Below are 19,348 nucleotides of genomic sequence, written 5' to 3' on the forward strand. Positions count from 1 at the left end.
TCCTTGTCTGAACCTCCAGAAGCTGGGATATTGGAGTGGGAGGTGTTTTTGCAGTTTACGCAGATTCTCTGACTTGATTTACTGTGGAGCTCCATGCCAGCCTGTTTAGCATAGCTGGGGGCGGAGGCAAATGTTTGTGGACAGGAAGGAGTTGTATTGGACTCCTTAATTTGTAAATTTTTTTAAGGAAAAAATCCAGAGCCTTATCCTAAATTACCTGTGTATGTAATTGAAATGTGAGCTTTAGCAGGCTAAGCAGTCTAGGAGATGGAGAGAGACAAGTGCAGATAAGAAATCAGAAACACCTTTTTAAGTGGTACTAATTAATGAGGGGGAAAAAAATATGAAGGGTTATGGTGGAATTTCCATCATTGGGGCAAAATACCAGGATTTAATATTTTCTAAAGTTTATATTCTACCATAGCAGTTACTCAAAATAGGATTTTAACATAGTGGAGTCTTGTGACCTTATCGGCAAAGGTCAGGTTAGAGCATGACATGACTGGTGTTTGATCAGCTAAAACTAATCTCTGCTGAACAAATGATATGCATTTTCAAGAGCTGTTTACCTGGGGCTTGAATTTTCTGGAAGAGGGAGCACTTACATTGTTAATTATGTTTAAATAGAGACACTTAACAGCTCTGAAAATTGGCCCCTGCAGGAAGGGAGGAGAGTGGTAGAACAACTGGACAGAGCACACGGAGAGGCTGTGGCATGTGTATGTGTGCAGGAGGGGAGAGGGAAGCATGTTTGAAGAATAAATGAAGAGTTGTCATATTTCTGGCTGGGATCATGAAGGGAAATAGGTGTACATGGCTAGCAAGTCCTTTGCTTCCAGGATGTGCTGGCTAGTCAGCGCGTGCACAGCAAATGTGACAAATATGGGGTGGTCTGAACTTCTTGGTGCGTGCCAGCAGCTGATGCAGTGCGGGGACTGCGGGTCTTGTGCCGCTGGAGAGCGCGTCCTGTGCAGGTAACCTGAATGTGTGCAGGGCACGAGTGTCTCATCCGGGGTGATTTCAGTGGTGTATCCTGGCCTGGGAGAAAGGATTGGACCTTCTTGCAGCTTTGCTTTTCAATGTTTCTTGGAATAAGATAAATTTCCAGAAAAGTACTTTAAATCCTTATATTCTGGGTATTTCTGACTAGACAGCAGACATTGCTGGAAACCCAGGCATTCAGTACCCTGTGAATGAACTCCTTAAGGCTGCACAGGACCAGCAAAGCTGTTCAGTGGCTTCCACTCACCTGTACTCTCCTTCTTGGAGGACTGGTAAAACCCCGCAGGCTGGATGCTTCATCCTCCTTCCCTCCCTGACCTCCAGGGCCGGCACTCTGGGCGCTTGCAGAGCCGTCGCCCACAGTGCTGGGGTAAATGTCCACACTGTAGTCTCTCCTCCCTCTTCCATGGAGCCGGGTGGCTCTGTGGGGTCTCTGCCCACGGAGAAGAGGCAGAACGTATGCTTTGTAGTTTCAGGCATGAGGTTTACATTTATGAGATTTGATCTTTTTTACAGGAGGAATATTCCTAACTGCTTCATGGTCCAAGTACATAAGGAACACATGAGACTACATTTCAAATCATATTGTGAATCTTTCAGCCTCCAGACATAGGCAGCTCCCTTCACTTGTTCTCAGGGAGTCTACGTAACTTAAACCTGGTATCCCCAAGGCTTTTAATTTTTCTTCTGAAACCACTTCCTGTGCTTGAAATACTCTGTAGGAAATTAATCTATATGCTGTGAAAAGTAGAACTTCTTCTGGCTTAACCTTGCATCATTATTTAAACACAGGTCCAAGATCTATTTTATTTCATAATGCTCTTGCACCTAACTTTCCAAGCTGACGTTTCCTAATGTGTCATCGGTCTGTCACAGTGTCCGTGATGTGACTGCTCTTGGGATCAGTATCTTATGTAAGCTGAGTTGCTCTTTTCTATAGCTCCTGAAGGTCTGTGTAACGAAGTGCTGGCAGTCAGCAATGCATCAGATGCTGATGTCATCTTTGAACACAAAAGCAGGTATATATGTCTGTATATTTAGAGTCTTTCTAATTTTCATGCATGTTTTTAACTTGTAACATCATAATTACCAATGAATGAACAAGGGAGTACAGCAGGCATTTTTAAGAAGTTTATATCCCTGTACGTTTAAATGGCAGAACCTTCACAGGCAAGCTGCTGTGTGTTCAAGAAGCAAAGCAAATGAATAAAAACAGCATGTATAGTGTTTAAGTTATTTTGAAATGTGTGCATCTTTTGTGATGCCTAAGTATGCATTCCCTCAGCCCTGATCTATTAGCAGATTAGTTTTCATGTTGTATATTGTATCCTGATTTAATAGATAGATAGTCAGAAATTTTATAGCAATAGTGTTGTGATGGATATATTTAGGTTCTGACACTTAACTCAGTAGGTTCACTGAGATGCTGGCTGTCAGAGCAGAGAGAGACCAATGGGCAGCTTCTCTTCTACTCATCTCCAAAACCCCACTATAGCTTTCCTATACCCAAAGCCTTCCGTAAAACCTCACTAAGCCTTTCCTCCTCCCCCCCACTACATCCATACTTGAAACAGTCACTGACCCCTTCCACCTCCCTTTTTGTATAAGAAACCTGGAACTAGCTCTGGCTGTTACCGCATCCCTCCCAGAGTGCGCTTTATTAAAGAGCTTAACAGTGTGGCCTTAGCCTGGGCTTACTAAAAGAGGATGTCCTGCCCTTCCTTCTCATCAGCCCAGCTGCGTGGTCCCCCTCCCTGCCTTTGCCTTGAGAGTTAAGGAGCTGAAAGCAGAGCTGCTTTTGCTAGGGTTGATATGTAGCGACCTCTGCCAGTGCAAGGCTGGTGGCAGAGAGGAAGGCTGGTGGAATCGCCCCTTTTGGCAGCAGCTTTGTCATAGATTGATTTAAGCTGCTTTTGGGACTGCGTCCAAATCCAGTACTGCTGCAGAGTGGTGGTGAAGTCTCTTCTAAGAGAAGAGCTGTACAGAGTCATATGCGTTAAACCTTTGATTGCCAAGGTATTTGTGTTTGAAAAAATTAAATGTATGAAGAGATAGATTCTAAGCACTGTTTCATCTTATAAGCTTATCTGGTATTTTTCTTAAAAAACAAACTCAAACTTAACCTGCAAGCTGAAATTAGGTTTGGGGATTTTTGTTGGAGATTTGTACCAAGAGTGTTTGCTGAGGAAGGTCTTTGCGTTTTCTCATTCCTCCTTCTCCATTTTGTTTCTAAACTTGAATGAATACCAGGAGAGCCCTGAGAAAGACAGTGAGTATGAAAGCTTTCCTTCCTGTACCTGTATATTTTCACTAACTGAAAACAGGATGTAGAACTCGAATAAGAATTGGGTTCCTGACCACATAGATACCAATTGTCTGAAGAGCCAGTCAAGCATGTGACAGAAAATGAGAAAGGCCTTCTGTATCTGATCTAAGGATAATGTAGTTCCCCTCTTGCAGTTCCCAGTAACACAGCCTATTTCTGTAGTGTGTTCAAAGATTGATACGTCACCTACACTATGCTTTTTTGGTCTGGTTTGAGTTGATACCACACACACCCTGTGTGGAATATACATCTTGCAGCTGACTAGCTTAGCCAGAAAAGCTATTTCACATGCAGTTGATAATGAGAAAAATGGTATCCCAGGGTGCCCCATATCCAAGGCAGTACTTAACAGACTCTTTATTAATGTCTTTAATAAATTGCAAATGTGGATTTTTATTCTTGATTATAAATAAACTTAGAACATTCATGCAGAAAAAGTGTTAATCAAGTAATCTGTACTATTTTTTCATGTGACTCACCTTGCTAGTTTTTGGGGTGTAGACTTCTCTGACAGCGGTCTTTTAAGTGTGTGATCACTCTTGCAGTGTGTTGAGATTACTAAAACCCTCTATTGGCTGATAATTCTGGCAAAGCACAAAATTCATCCTGCGACTTCATCTGACTATATCAGTTCATTTAAGGGGACCTTTCATGCTACACAAATACAAGGGGAGAACTAGACATTTTAGAGGTAAACTCTTAAACAGACGGGATCTTGGGGTAGATTGAATGATCCTGAACGAGGAATGGGAAGAAGTGAAAAGAGGTGATGTGAACAGGTTCTAATGTTGAGTCTGCACTTTTCTTTTATATCAGTAAAGGCAAACTGTGGAAGGGGAGGAGGTTTCTTGATGCTGAGTTTGTGATTGTCTTATGCAAGTTGATGCTTCTGTGGAAGGTTGGTTTAGTATTGGTTTGTGTAATGCCAATCTGACTAGTGGGGGACTAGAATAGACTGTTGCCAGATGGTGCTGAGCATATAATAATGCAGTTTTGGAGGCTCCTGCCATGCACATACCACATGTGTACCCAGCAAGTTTGTTGAAGCTCATGCTAAAGTTTCTATTCCTGTATCTTTGCTTTGGCTGTTATCTATGCTTCTGAAGTTAAAGATAGCCCCTGTGTACCTGTACAATCTGTAATTGCTTCCCTAATAGCTGTGGACCTCATAGCCAGTAGCTATTTAATCTGTCCTTAGGTGGTAGACATCCATTGCTCACAGGCTGTTCTTTGTGTGGCTTGTGGATAAATGTTTGCTCTGAAGGAGGCTGAGCTGGAGAGGTGGTATTTGGCAGCTGAGTACAGTTAATCTAACGTGGTGGTGTCGACATTGAGTAGGACTTTGGTCTGTCTTGTGGATAGCTCAGGTGAATAACATGCTCCCAAGTCCATCTTATAGTGGCTGTCAGTGCTCGGTGACGTAACAGCGGGGAAAGACAGTTGTTAGGGGCAAACGGAAACTAGGTCGGTTTGTGTGTGATGGAAACGATGATTGCTTCCTACTGTTACAGTTACGTTGGTATTTCACTGTGGCTATCCAGGGCCTGAGTAAATGTATGGTTACAAGTGCTTCCAGAGTAAATCTAGTTATATCGTGTACACACAAGAGGGAAGACCACTAGCATACACTTTCCTATCCCAAATTTTCTGTGGATTTCCATTTGAATGTACTTGTCACACCTAAAACTTTGTGTAACAAGATCTCGTTCTGTTTCACCACTGCTTTATCTAGATGTGGGCGCGCACAGAAGTGGGTCGGAAGGCTAAAATTATGATCTGTTTGCATCCAGGCAGTATCAGTGGGAACTGAGGAGAAGCTTTGGAAAAAAATTGTAATAAGATATATTAGACATAGGACTGATAAGGCAGAAAGAATACAATCAATTGCTCATTCTTGGGGGAAAGAACAGAGTTAGGACTTGGAACTACCACCCAAGTGTTTTTACATGTGATGTGGGTAGCTTTTTTTCAGACACTTCTGTCCCTCCTCCTTTCTCCCACAGCACTGACACCAAGTTTGGTTAAATGCCACCTTGCCCAGGGAGGGTTGGTTGGGATGGAGTGAGAGTCGCCAGTGGTTCATATATCAATGGAAGATGAATAGAAACTGAAGCCAGGAAGCTGCTTGCTTTTCAAAACAGAGTCAAGAAGTTAAGCTGTCCAAAAACAAGGAATTCAAAACTTGTTTTTATACAGTAATGTGGATATCTCCAAGTTGTGCAGTGTTGTATTTTCAAGTAGTGTTGCTCAGTCCACAATGTCACTTACGAATGGCTCTCATGATAAAGTGTGGTCCGTAAAAGGTATGAAAACGTAGTGTGAGAAGGATTAACTCTGCCGTTGGGACATTTCATTTGCAATTCTATTATGCTAATATTAGCAGTTTATTCATAGATCTAGAGGAGCTGCTTATGTGCTTGAATCTAGTTCTCTACTATAATAATTGTTTCATATAATTCCTTATAGCTTCATTTCAAAACTAGAGAGGGCTTCCTCCCCTCCTATATCTGCTACTCCTTCTTATTGCTGACATGCCAACCATCATATTTCGTGCTAAAATTTATTCAGTTTATGCTATCTGAATCTTTCTGGTTGTTCTTTACAATCTTTAAGAGGAATACACAAGTTCCATATGTTGAAGATGGCTTTCTTTTTTTAAATTTCTTCCTTAAAGTAGCCCAGGCTAGATAAAGACTAGCTCCATATGCTTGGTGATTTTAGTTTTCTTAGGCAATGGTTTCATTGTACAGCTAAGTGATATCAGACTTTGATGTTTAACAATGTGAATCAACACCTTGGTGCTACTGAAAAGGGAGGTATTGTGCTTCTGTCCCTGCTCTGGACTGCACTGTCTCCTCCCCCCTGAACTGGTGCTGTTCGTGTGATCGAAAGATAAGTTGACTCAATTCATAAGACCAGTACAGGAAGAAAAAATCACTTTTCTTTTTCTGTTGAATTAGTTTTCGGTTTTAATCAGTTGAATTGGCTCACTGAAGTGTTAAATGAGAGCCAGAGCCCAAGGTAAACAGAAGTGGGAGGACAGAAAAAGGTCCTCTCCCCATTAGTAGCTGTTAATCCGATTTATGAAACCATACCCTTGTGTTTGCACTGAAGAATTGGCTATCACTTGTTAAATGACGTGAGATTCAAGGAATCCAGAGCACAAAAACCATATACTTCTCTGTGGTTTGACTTTGTAAGTCCTTTGAAACTTAAATTCTGCATGTCTTTGTATAGTTGTACCGCATTATGCAAACACGGATTTTCTACATCATGAGTAAGTGAGCTATCAAACAGGCTTTCTAGGCCACTGCAGTTTTGCTGAGGTCAGTTTGGTAGCTGTGTGGGTTTTATTTCCATTACATTCCTTAAACAAAAAATTAAATAGTTTTTGACATCTGCTGCTTTCCTTTTCTCTCAGATATTTGCACATGGGCAAGTTTGGTTCATCCCATAAATGCATTCTTCTACTTAATCCGAATTGACTATCAGTCCTATTTGCTTTTGAGCTCAGAATGTTGTTCGGTAGCTTTTGTAGTTGTTTACAATGCTTTACATAACATTTAATTTAAGAGCTGTCTGCATTTTTTTTTTCCCCTGTCCTCTAAGGTATTCACCTAGTATGTAAGGAAAACTACTTTCCTCGGTTTCAGTTTCTGATCCCTTTACCACTTTTATTTCTGCCCTTTGTTCATATAGCTGCAGTAAACAAATATAAATTTGGGAATAATATGCCTCCTGTAGTTTTCAAGATACCAAAGTGATTTATAATGTGAAGCAAGACTACCTCTGCAGTAGAGTTCTTTGCCCAGCCCCCAAGCTTACAGTCTTGGACAAGTTTGAGATCTGCTAGTCTGAGACTAGTATCTCGGCATCACTTGCATCTTCTCCAAGAGCAAAGTCTGTGTATGGTTCAGTAATACAGCTCACATCTGTTAGTCTTCTACTGGGAGAGAGAGGGGAGGGAGAACAAACTTCTCCTTTTTTTGGAGCTAGTGAGCTGTTAAATCAGTTCAGCCTCAAATGTAGCTCAGCCTTGTGAAAGGAGGATTACACATTTGTGCCTTCAAGAATTTTGCTTAAGGAAGTGGTTCAGTTTGGCTTGGACTTGTCTTAAGAATTGTGTGAACTATTCCCTAAAATGTGATTAGCAGAAATGAGATTGCTTTCTCTTAGCTGTCTTCCTCTCCCATCTTTAAACATGAATCTCTGTCTCCTTTGAAAAGGTGTTCAGGATAATTATATTTATCTACATCATGTTCCCTAGGGGCATACAAAATTATTTCATGAAATTTAAACAACCGTTTAAAAATAAGCATAACATGTGTTAAGGTTCTGCCTCAAATGCGAAAGGGAATGTGATCTTTGTTTCAGTCCACAGAGAGCTGAAGGTATTTGTTAGTGTAATCAATCTATCTCAAAGAGACTAGGGATACCCAACATCTGCACCACGTAATAACAAATAAATGTTGTTTCTCTAGCACAGAAGAAAAGCATGTGTAACCAGCTTACTTCAGGATGAGGAGGGACAGGTAGGGTCATTGCAGCTGGGAGAGAACTCCATCCAGCTGATAACTATCTAATCAAACTCCTGAGCAAATGTTCTTAACTTGTATTTAGCTGCAAAGCCCGCTGCTTCTCTGACCTGAAAAGTGGGTTTGTGATTGCGAAGGTTTCACATTTTTCCACTTATATCAATTGCTTTAACAGAAACCTGCTACCTCTTACAACCTTGTTTTGCCTGTTTCAGGCTACAAGATGACTTCATTTCCTCATGTTCTCTCCTTCCTTCTTCCTTGTGACCCAAAATATTCACACTGCAAATGGGCTGTTTTGCACCTGTGAAAAGGTGGGAGAGAGCTCCCAGAGAATGGCCCATCTCTTTTTCCTGGGGATGGACTTCATGGGAGGTTGAGGCAGAAGCTCACTGCCCATCAGCATTCCCTGTTAGCAGCGAACAGTTGTGCAGGCTCCATCAACAAAAAGAGTGCATCTAGAATGGCTTTCTTTATGGGTTTGCTGCACTTTGATAAACATCACCATGACCTATTTCTCAAGAACTGGTCTCTATCTGCCCAATGTACAGGTAGTACATCTGTTTTCTGACTGAAATGAAGTTATCTGTTGATCTGAATCCTTCCTATGTCATCAGACAACATGTAGTCCACAAGGAACACTCCTCTACCCCTACCTTTACTGGACATCCCCACTGCACATCTACTCTTTTAAGCTTCTCTTCTGACAGTAGTGTTCAATTTAAATCATTTTCTAGCCACTCCATTTTAGTGCTTTCTTCTGGGTGACATGCCACTTTGGCAACACCCTAGTCTCAGTATGTTCCAACTATTGCCATATTTTTTTTCCAGATTAGATGTGGAGCTAAAGCACTGGACTCCTGGCTGCATTTCAGTGTGTTTTTCTTTTTTTCTCAATGTGCAAAATTACTGTCTTGGTAGTTGTATCATATGAACTGCCTCCCTCTGAAGTTAAGGGGTTTGTGTGTGTTTCCCCCCCCCCCCCCCCCCCCAAACCTTAGTGACCTTTTTAACTAGATTTTTCTTCCTCCTCTCGCTTTTTAGACAAGTTCCCATGAAGGAAACTTTGAATGTTGTGGTGCATATCTTGCCATCTTCAGTGTAAGAGCTGCTCAGTTCCTTTGTGTCCTTTGCTCGTGTGCCCTGCACTGTCCTTACAGTTCTTGTCTCTTGCTCTGTGTCACTCCAGCAGGTCTGTCATGCCTGATGTGTGAAGTGCCAGCAAAAGAGGACTGTGGCACTGCCCCAGGCAGTGTCTCTTTACAGGGCTGCCTGGTGGGAGGAATCGTGTTGGAGCGGACCTTCTCTATCCCTCAGCTTGACTGATTCCTTTCAAAACACAGTGTGCAGGCACCTCTGCGTGTCCCAGTGCCTAAAAATACCTCACCGCCTAAGTGTAGGTGCTGTCTTTCCTCCAGTCCTGTGCATGGGTATGAAGCACTAAGAGGCTGTAAGAGAAGGATGGCAAAGGGTACTCTGTTGCATTGACTTTAGTAGTATGGAAAGTGATCATTTCACATTTTGGTGCAGCACATTCAGATGATAATAAATTGTTAAAAATACACAGAATTGTTCTGTGCCTTTTCAGTTTAAACCAGAGCAACTAAAAACACATTTTTCTGAAGGAAGGGGTAGATAACTGATTAGGAAAGGGATTTAAGTCTAAGTCTCTTGCAAATGTTTGGGATGTTCCATGTAGAAGGGAATATTAGCGGCCAAATTCTTATTTACAAATATGTTAAAATATGGTCTTCATTTATAGCAGAAAGAGTTGCAGCCTTTTTTATATTGGTTCCCTGAACAGGTTGTGATTTTGGGGGGCCCTGTATTTTCTGGTGATCTTTTCATTCCTTTAAAAGACTTAACTGGAAAATAGGGCAGAATCACAACCATTTGTTGTTAATGAAAACAGTGGAAAATTGCTCAAGCTGTAGATGTTTCAGAATCACGTGGCTGGGTTTTTATTGCTCTGGGAATTGCTGTTCCCCTTCAGCAGGGGAAGTTTCTGTGGCTAAGGAGCACAGGTATGGTCATGATGAGTGACAGCTGACTTTTTGTTTCAGGTGACTCCAGCAATAGAGAAAGAGGAAAACAAAGGAATATTGTGATTCAGTAGAGGAAAAATATGCAGGAATAATGGTGAGCGCTTGGCAGGAGGGTGTGGGAGAAATGGAAATCAGAACAGAAAAACAGACAACAAACACCTAAGATAGTTTGCCTTGCTTGTAGAATGGTAGCAGTTTGATGCCCAGACCTGGGCCGGGGGATGTTTATGCCTAACTTGCTGCCTTTTCCTCGGAGAGGTCTGATCAGGTGCCTAAAAGCCAAAGGCCTCTTTATGGACATGCGCCTAGCTACTGCCACTGCATCCATTTGGGTAAAGGGGGGATGTGGTCTCTTGCTAGGATGCTGCTGCTATCTCTGGGTAGCGCTGGGATGCTGAACTCAGTGGGGGATGTCCCAGATCTAGCCCCTGTGGTGGTGGGGTTCACCCAGGCTTGAGGGTAGCTGAAAGAAAGACCTTTAATAAAAAATAATGATTTTATTACACACGGTATTCAGCAGTTCAGATTGAGAGTAACTAGGAGAGTCAGAAAGATGCCTGCACCAACGCAAAATGAAATCAACATGGATTCAAGAACTCTGCGCAGCAGCATTGCTGAAAGTTGTTAAAATGTCAATCTAGAAAGTAGAGATGAAAAAAAAAAGTAGAGATGAAGAAAAAAAAAGTTCAGATAAACTCGTTAATCTTCCCCCTCCCTCCTATACCAGCCAAAGCAGGACTTCCACATTCTTGAGGTATTTGTGTCTCTCTAGAATGACTCAAGTGATGCTTATTGTGCTACTTACTGACTATTATGATAGAGATGTATCAGGCCTCACTCGCTGATAACGAAGGTAACTACCCCAAGAAGCTTTGTTTGCTTAGTTCCGTATCAGTACGCTTTTGTGTGTGTGTGTAATTAGATTACTGGAAGTGATTACTACCTCCCCTGAATTTATTTCATTCCACATTCTTGCAAGCTACCTTCAGGTTTTCATTCCTTAGTCCTGGTTGGCTAGGCTGTAGCTACATTGTTTTTATTTCCTCTAATAAATCAGTCACAGCAACATGGGACAGTAATGTCTTAAAACCGCAGTGAAGTACTCAGTGACGTGGAAAAAGATGACTAGTATATATCCTTACAGTTTTAAGGAAACCATTGTTACATCATATAAATTCATGTTTTTTCAACATTTTGAATACTGTGTGCGGTTTTCCTCCCTCCATCTCAAAAAGGATGTATTAGAAGAAGAAAGTTCGGTGGAGGACAGCCAGTGGGATCACAGGTAGGGAAGTGTCTAAAGTATGCTAGCACTAGCCTGAAAAAATGAAGCAACTAAGGGAAGATATAGAGGTCTGTGATGTCATGAACAGTAAGCAGAAGGCGAATAAGGAATGATCGTTCATTCACCTTTAAAATAACATTACTTAGGGTAGTCAGTGAAATTAATCATGTTTAAAGTAAAAGAAAGGAAGCACCACTTTCGGTAGCGAAGAATGACATTTTGGAGCCCACTTTCATGGGAGAGTGTGGAGGCCAAAAGGGACTGGGCAGGTTAGTGGATGCTTTTCTAGCTAAGGAAATCCTTCATTTCTGGGAGTTAAGGAGTCTAGTCAGGGAAAAGGCTGCTTACTGTATTTGCATCCTGCTGTTGCACTTCTTAAGCATTTATTTAAGGGTTTATGTAGAAGACAGATATTGATGAGAAAAATGAACTTTTGGTCTTACTGAATATGTCAGTGCTTCTGTTCTCTTCAGCTGCTGGGTTTATTTGCCTGCTGTGGAAAGTAGTCGGTTCTGTGGCTCCCTGTTTATGTCGACACTCCTACTAGTGTTTCTGATATCAGCCAAACTGATGGTTTGGAAACTGTCTGGCATGGTTCAGCTGTCACTGCTAGTACTGCAAAACCTCCTGCTGATTTCAGAGGGCAGCAGGTTAGTCCATGAAGTTAATGGTTATGGTATCCTCTTGCACTGGGATGTTGTATCTCAGTATGAGCAGCCCAAGATTCTGTTAACTCTTCTTGACCTCTTTTTCTGTTCTGTTTATATAGCTGTTTACGTAGTTGCAGAGGTGTAATTCTCCTATCATATGTCAAGGCCTCTTAGATGATGCACTGGTTGACCTCTTTATCGTACTCCATCAGTGGCTGCTTTCCAAATTATTGGTATGCTACTCCTTTTTTTGTAAGGTTTCCCATAGCATTGCAAAAAGAAATGTGAACAATCTACTAAAAAAACTGAATTGGGTTTGATATATTGATAAGGGCAAAAAAAACCCAACCCATTCTAGTCCTGTCAACCTTTAATAGGCTTGTATTTTCTTGCCTGTTCTCACTTAGTATTCACTTTCATTGCTCATTAATATTACTATTTTTACATAATTCCTGTTTTGCATGTTTCTGGAAAATGCAGAGAGGTTCAGTCCACCCACTCCACCCTTTTCTTGCAAATGCAGTGGGATTAAATTTGCATGACCACCTCTTCAGTTCTCAGATTTGTAATACCCCCTGTTCAGCATATGTACAGTGCAGGAAAAATTTGGGAGGCAGAACCATCAGTCACTGTACCGCTAAGCAACGTTCGAGTTCAGAAGGTAGCTAGCTGCTTTTATTTTAAAGCTTGGGAGGAGGCATCTCCCTTCCACCCAGTTATGTCTGAAAGGAAGGTAGTTACTGAGAGGATCAGTCTGGCTAGAGTCCATCATACATTGGTGTGCTCTGGGTGCTCCTGGGACTACCACCAGAGCAAACTGCCTGCAGATCACGTCCGAACACATTTGGATTCCCGAAGGAGAAATGAGAGAGGATGAGGGAACTGGACAAATAGTACATTGTGGTGTTCTGCTGTCTTTGCTGGGATTTTTCTCTGTAACCATTCATGCAGAGTTTAGTTTGTGACCTTGGCCTAGCTATACATATACAGTAAATGGGATGAGGAGTATCTGTCAGATTTAATGGATTCATTAGATTTTTTTCCTCTGAGGAGCTGATAAGGTTTACATGTACAGTTTTAGAGCTTCATATGCACAATTAGAAACATGGAGAAGTCAAAAATTTCTGCTATTTGAAGTGATACAATGTGGTTTGGAACAGTACCCTGTCAAATAGTTAGGGCTAGTGTAACGATGGTATCCACAATACTTTATTGTTGGGATTAAACAAAAAAGAAAAACAAGGTGTCTAGTTTGGGTTTTGGTAGACTGGTAGATACACAGACTGTGAGGGCTCCTTTTAGCCTGTTATGGATAAGTCTGTAGGGGTTTCCTGACACAGCAGCAGCTGCAGGCATTCTGCTTCCAGGAGACTAAGGTATGGCAAATACCTTTTTAGGAGAGGAGGAGGAGGATAGAAAGGAACAGCTTTTACTACTTTTGGTGAGAGAGAAAACATGGCTTTCACTGGCATGAATCTCCTGCCATTGCAACATGCATGTGAGTGTTGCAGCCCTTCCCTCACTCCCTTTTATCGCAGATTGCTTCAGAGCATGCAGCACTTAACTCCCAGCCCTCATTCTGCAAGGCAGAGGGGAAACATGCTTTGCATTATGTCATCTGGGAAAAACTTCAGCTTAAAGCAGTAGTTCTAAGAAATACTCATTCTTTCATTATGCACTGAAAACTCACAAAATTCCAAAAATATGAAGATGAGGGAAGATGACATGAAAGTTGTCACAGGGTCAAATCAACTAACAAAGATCTTGAAGAAACATTTCTTAGATTTTATAAAAACATCTGATTTTTAAGAATCTTACCCAAAAAACTTCCACGTATTAAAAGACAGCCATCATCACTGCTGAAAGTAAATGTGGATATCTTATGAAGCATTCCTCATTTTCTTTAAAATGAGTTAAATTGGCAGCATTTGTAATACTGTGAGCTCGATACAGAGAAAAATAACATCCTTTTCTGAAATCTCCAACTTGCAGAGGAAAGTTTTCTTTAACTACTTTATTTTAAATTGACTTTGTTTTAAGAAGTTTTTAAACATATTCAAGCATATTTGCATATGCTATTAATATTGCAGTTGCAAAAAACAGCTTACTTGCTTGAACATAAGTGGTGGATGTAGAAGAAAAATTAACCAACTAGCTATTGGGCATACATAGGATTTATTGACTTTTATGAACAAAAGAAGCTCTGTAATATATTTGGTAAGAACTTAGTTTGTCATCTTCTCTTTGCTTGTCTATATAGTTTGGGGTTTTAATTTAAGTATGGGCACCTAGCTCACACTGCTGTATTGCATCACAGTTGTGTGAGGACACAGTTCTGTCAGCCAAGAACTAGTGTATCGTATGTCTCCTTCCAACATGGTATTTTGGGTTATAAAATATTATCCATTAAAATGTTATAAACTCCAAATTTATGCAGCTAAGACAACTGTGAAGACCTGAAAATTTAAGTCTTCTAAAAGCAGGAGGGAGGTGAGAGAGGGGAAAACAGCCCCTCCCAGGCAGGGAGCTGTGGTGTTGAAAGTTAACATACTGCTGTAGTATTTAACATATTGAATGTTAACATACTGCTGTAGTATTTTGGGGTCCTGTTGTGCCATATTTTGTCATGATCAGCTCTGTCACCTCTCCTACCTTCCAAAGACCAAATCTTAAAACTGAAACCCATTATCTAATACTAAACACTGTAGACTCAACAGAGAAACTGTTTACTGCACCCTGGTATTCCTTCCATCCATACACAGATGTAACCTTTTCACGTTCAACACGTACAAGTTGTCTCTCTCGCTCTCTCTGTCTCTCTCTTTGGATTACTTTTGTTTTGTTGTTCCCCTAAGGTATAGGGGAACCTGTACCTTATCCATATATCTTCTGATATATGTTTAGTTAGCTACAAATAATTGTTAACTGTTACCATACCTTGTGCTGCTTCAGAGCTGAGGAAGAGCTAAAATATCTGAAAACTTGCCTACTTTTTCTGACTAGACCAACTGATTTAATAGAAGATTGCCTCTATCTATAAATCTTGCTTTGTCTCTCATAATCTAGTGATAGGTCACATGTAGCTTAGGTATTTCGCCTTCATATTTGTGTTGCATAGTTCTAGTTACCCTGGAGTAACAGAAGTAGTATCTCCTGAGTAGCACAGAGTAGTGTAATTTAGCTCATTCTTAGAGGAGTTTCTCCTTGTGGGATTGTGTCCATATCAGCAATTGCACATGAATAATGCATTAGAGCAACATCCACTATTTGTCATTCCTCTGTCCATCCTATTGGCATTCTGTTGCTGGTGGTTTAATACTGTGTTCCACTAACTGTGGTCATTACCCTGCTTTTCTGTCCTTCACCATAGATTGATTTGACTTTGATCTGAGGAAGATGATGACAATGATGAAAATGCAAATGGTCAGAAAGAGGCAGCAAGAATGCTGATACTAAAAGATTTACTCTGGGGTCTCCAGTCTCAGAGATGAAATCTTTGCATAACACTTTGTTCCGTAATGCTAGTAGCAAAAAGCGAGCCTAATCGCAATATTCCTGTTCTTATCTCTCTGTCCTTGATGCCATACGTACTGTCCCTGGGCATTTAAATTGTGCATATTTAGTCCCTGCATGTCTTCCCCCTCTATTATGCTAAGGGAAAAGTTGTTTTGCTATGTGTCATATTGCTAACCATGGCAGTTCTCAGGGCTGCATAACACCTTGATGTGCAGACCAGGCTGAGCTTGTGTGAATCTCTGTTGTCTGAAAGCAAAGTCATCTGACTGTGTAGCTCTAGTCTTTAGAAAATGCTGAGGCAGTCCTGAGCGTTAATCTGATTTGTGGAAATGAGCTGGTGGAAGGATCAAGTGTGACATACTTCTGGGCTCCTCCTTTCTTTTTGTATGCATTACAGTTGGGAATATGAGTCCTCGCCCTTCTTTTTACTGTCTGCCTCTTTGGCAGTAGCAAAGGTTGCAGCAAACTCTGAATGTGAGCCAGAAAGCAAGGTTACTCTTCCCTGTCCTTTCTTTCCTGACGTCCTTCTGCTTTGGACCCCAGGATCAGTCCCCTCAGGAGGTCAGCGTCTCCCCTTTTCTGGCCCCCGGTGCTCTGTTTGCTAGGCCCAGCTGTGCCTTTCCTTCTTGCCTCTCCCCATCTCAGCCAGGCGGCAGGATCCAGCTGGGAGGCAGCAGGGACCTCTCCTCCACCCTTTCCAAGGGGCCGGCTGTGAGGGGCAGCAGGGCCGGCAGCTGGCCTGCTGTGGTGTGCAGGTCCACCATGCACAGCCTTGCTGCTGCCTGGCCCTGCTCCTGGAGCTGGGGCTGCATGCCACCCTCTCCTCCCCCAGGTACGCGGGGCTGGGGGGTGAGCCCTGTGGGCGCTGCGGGGCTGGGATTGCTTGCGGGGAGCTGGGACCCGCGGGGCAAAGGGGTCTTCCCAGTCCTCGGCTTTGCTTACCTTCTGCCAAGGTAAGGATTAAAAATAACTACCCAGCTCATGCTACTTGGTTTAAGTTTAAGATAGCATTTAAATATGAAGTACTGATGGTGAAATGGTGATTAACCAGTATGTGCTGTGGTCATACTGGTGCAGGATCAGTGCATGTATTTGTGTGCTGGTTTCCACCTGAGCATTATTAGCAGCTTATCACAGCGGGTGCTTACATTCAACAGCTGAACTAGAAAAACATGGGAGCAGTTCTGTATTGATACGGTAGCATGTGTAAATTACTCTTTCAGAGTTCCTGAATGATTACTAAAACTGCTGTATTTGAAATTTGTGTTGGTCTTGCAATGCAATTTTAGGGCCTAATATTTTTGACATGTCTTTGTGTTCCTATCCACAGATGTAGTTTGCACATCCTGTAAATCTCCTTTGAAACACACTGATAGACAAATGTATTGAAAGTGAGTTGCTTGAATGATTTTTTTCCCCCTCTATAGATGACAATCAAAACAAAACCAATGAAAAGAAGGAGAAAAAAATGGTTTCTCAGAAACCTCATGGCACCATAGAATATACTGTAAGTATTGGTGTGTGGTTTGTTTACTTCTGCTTTTCAAAAGTGGAGTTGTAGAGACTGATAGCCAAAATGACACAGAACTGAAACCACCAAATGAATACTGATTGTAATTTGTATGTATCTTAGTAGGCATTGTTCCAAATATCCTTGGGTGAGGAGAGCTAGGGTCAAATCCAGAACCACTTTCAACCCAGGTGTTCTGTCTCTTCTCAAAATTGCCTGTCCTGTTTTTATATCTGCAACATGGCCTTTTAATAGACTAATTGCTTTTCTTTTTCTGAAAAAGACTTATATTCCACAATGTTGCTTAGGACAGCTATTCTTTGGTCTGTGATGACCTTTAACATGGTTGAGAGATGACTTTTTCTAAACTGAAACCCCAGGTACTGTCGCCATACCTCGAAGGAGTACCTCTGTGCAGAAAGTCACATCTGTGGTGTCCAGAGGCCCTGAACAGAGGTTGCCCCTGATGCTCCCCTACACAATGTGAATGTAAAGGACTAGTGTCCTAGCTGGGAGCAAAGCAAATGTCCTACTTGCTGGGACTGATGAAGGTGCAATGAACTTCTCAACATACGTGTCCTTTCCCCACTTGCCATACCAGTTCTAATTAAGGTGGTGCTACATTAAAGGGATATTGCAACTAAGTTTTATGACAAAATGAGTGGCATCTTTAACACATTTGTGCTTTATCTACTGTATAGCATCAGAGAATTTTTTTCCCTTGATAATTGACTTATCACACTTTCTACAAAAAATAAGGCTACTAAGCAGGAGATGTGTTAGATTATCAAATTTGTTCCCTGAAAACAGTCTGTTAAATGGTTTTAGTTCAGCTGTTCTGCTGTATGTGATCACTACCATATCTTAAGCTTCAACTCTTTCTTCAGGCTGGAAATCAGGACACCATAAACAGTATAGCATTAAAGTTTAACATCACCCCAAACAAGCTTGTGGAACTCAATAAGCTTTTTACGCACACAATTGTTCCAGGACAGGTAAATCTTTTATGGCTTTTAATACCTGAAGCATGATTATTTGCTACGTATTTGAAGACTTTTTACTCCTTTCACATATCTTATAGGTACACGGATACAGGGGGAAAGGACAGTAATTTAAATCCCTCAAATGGAAATTTACTAGATCATTCCCTGGGTGGAGGTGGGGTGGGGAGGTGGAATGGGACTTTGTAATTGCGTTGTCTGATTTTTTGTTATTTATTTGCTGTCACAAAAGCTTTAAGATTACTCTGAAGCTCAAGAGGAATGTATCTGTTGCAAGAGAGCTGATTTCTTGAAAAGCCTAGATAAATGCTAGATAATGCATGAAAGAGTTAGACACAGTAATTGAAATGACTCTTTGCCTTTATATTAGAAATGAGTCAGTCTCCTGTAAGATGAGAAATAGATGGATACATGATGGGCTGTTTGGGGGAGATTCAAGTAATGGAAATGGAAATATGAGGGCTAACACCTGATTTATAAAGAGTAGATCTCTGCCTCTGCTTCATAGATATGAAGAGAGTGAAGTGTGCTAATTTGCAGGTGGGGAAACTGAGGGCATAAAGAGGTGGTGTGACTTGCCTAAGATTACCGAGCAGACAAAGGCTGCGATAAACTAAATGGTTTTATTTTTCTCAATGTGTTTAGTTTAAAACTAAACTGTCTATGATTTCTTTTTTTTCCTTAAACTTTTGAAACATCTTCTTTGGGGTGAATGTTCAAAGCTGTACTACAGTTGAAAAATTGGGACGTCTACTGTGATGAATTGTAAAAAAATCAAACAAAGCATTATATTTTTGTATGAATGCACTTGTACTAATTAAGGGCTTTTTTAAATGAAGTAAAAAATGCTAAAATGCTGGGTTTTGGAAACAGGCAGCCCAGAGTGAAGCATTATAAGCTTCTAGCATGAAAAATCCCCCCTTTTTCAGGAGTGGTCTTACTTTTTTCTTCCAAAATTTGCTGTTACAACTTAGTGAAAGTTAGTAATCTTATGATTACTAGTGTTGTAGCTGTGATAGTTGCACGGCTAATACAGAAATCGGGAGTGTAACCTAGGAAAAAAGGAGGTTCTTGCCCTGGGGAAAATATTTTATTTTCTTGCCTGTCACACAAGATGTAAGACTATATCCTGTAATGAAATCTGCATTTGCCCCACCACCAGCACTAATGAAGGAGGACTTTAGAGTGAGAAGTTGAAGAGTGCATTGCAATCATGAGTGACGGATATTGGGTTGTCTCTGTAGTAGAAAATGGGTGTTTACGGTAACTTTTTGCAACTTATGGGTTTTTTTTTTGTTTTTGTTTTTTTTTTTTTAAAGATTCTCTTTGTGCCAGAAACAAGAGCTGGGAGATTGTCATCTTTCAGCCCTGGTGCTCCTGTTTCTCCTTCGTCATCAGATGCAGAATATGATAAACTCCCTGTAAGTGAAACATTGGTTTACTGGTCTTATGCTTTCTAAATAATTTTGCTCTGATTT

At 41.2% G+C, this 19,348-nt stretch overlaps 1 protein-coding gene across 8 annotated transcripts in view; it reads left to right on the forward strand.

Annotated features, from left to right (window-relative positions):
* Positions 1-19,348, forward strand: part of NCOA7 (nuclear receptor coactivator 7) — a 104,047-nt gene that overhangs the window by 56,199 nt on the left and 28,500 nt on the right. For all 8 annotated transcript variants that reach the window (XM_026105098.2, XM_026105097.2, XM_026105104.2 and 5 more), the window contains 3 exons: positions 16,787-16,866; positions 17,757-17,864; positions 19,190-19,291. In XM_026105098.2, coding sequence (XP_025960883.1) covers positions 16,787-16,866; positions 17,757-17,864; positions 19,190-19,291 — 290 coding nt within the window. The remainder of the gene's footprint in view (positions 1-16,786; positions 16,867-17,756; positions 17,865-19,189; positions 19,292-19,348) is intronic.

This window comes from Dromaius novaehollandiae, chromosome 3, assembly GCF_036370855.1.
Source record: "Dromaius novaehollandiae isolate bDroNov1 chromosome 3, bDroNov1.hap1, whole genome shotgun sequence".
Classification (NCBI taxonomy): Eukaryota; Metazoa; Chordata; class Aves; order Casuariiformes; family Dromaiidae; genus Dromaius; species Dromaius novaehollandiae.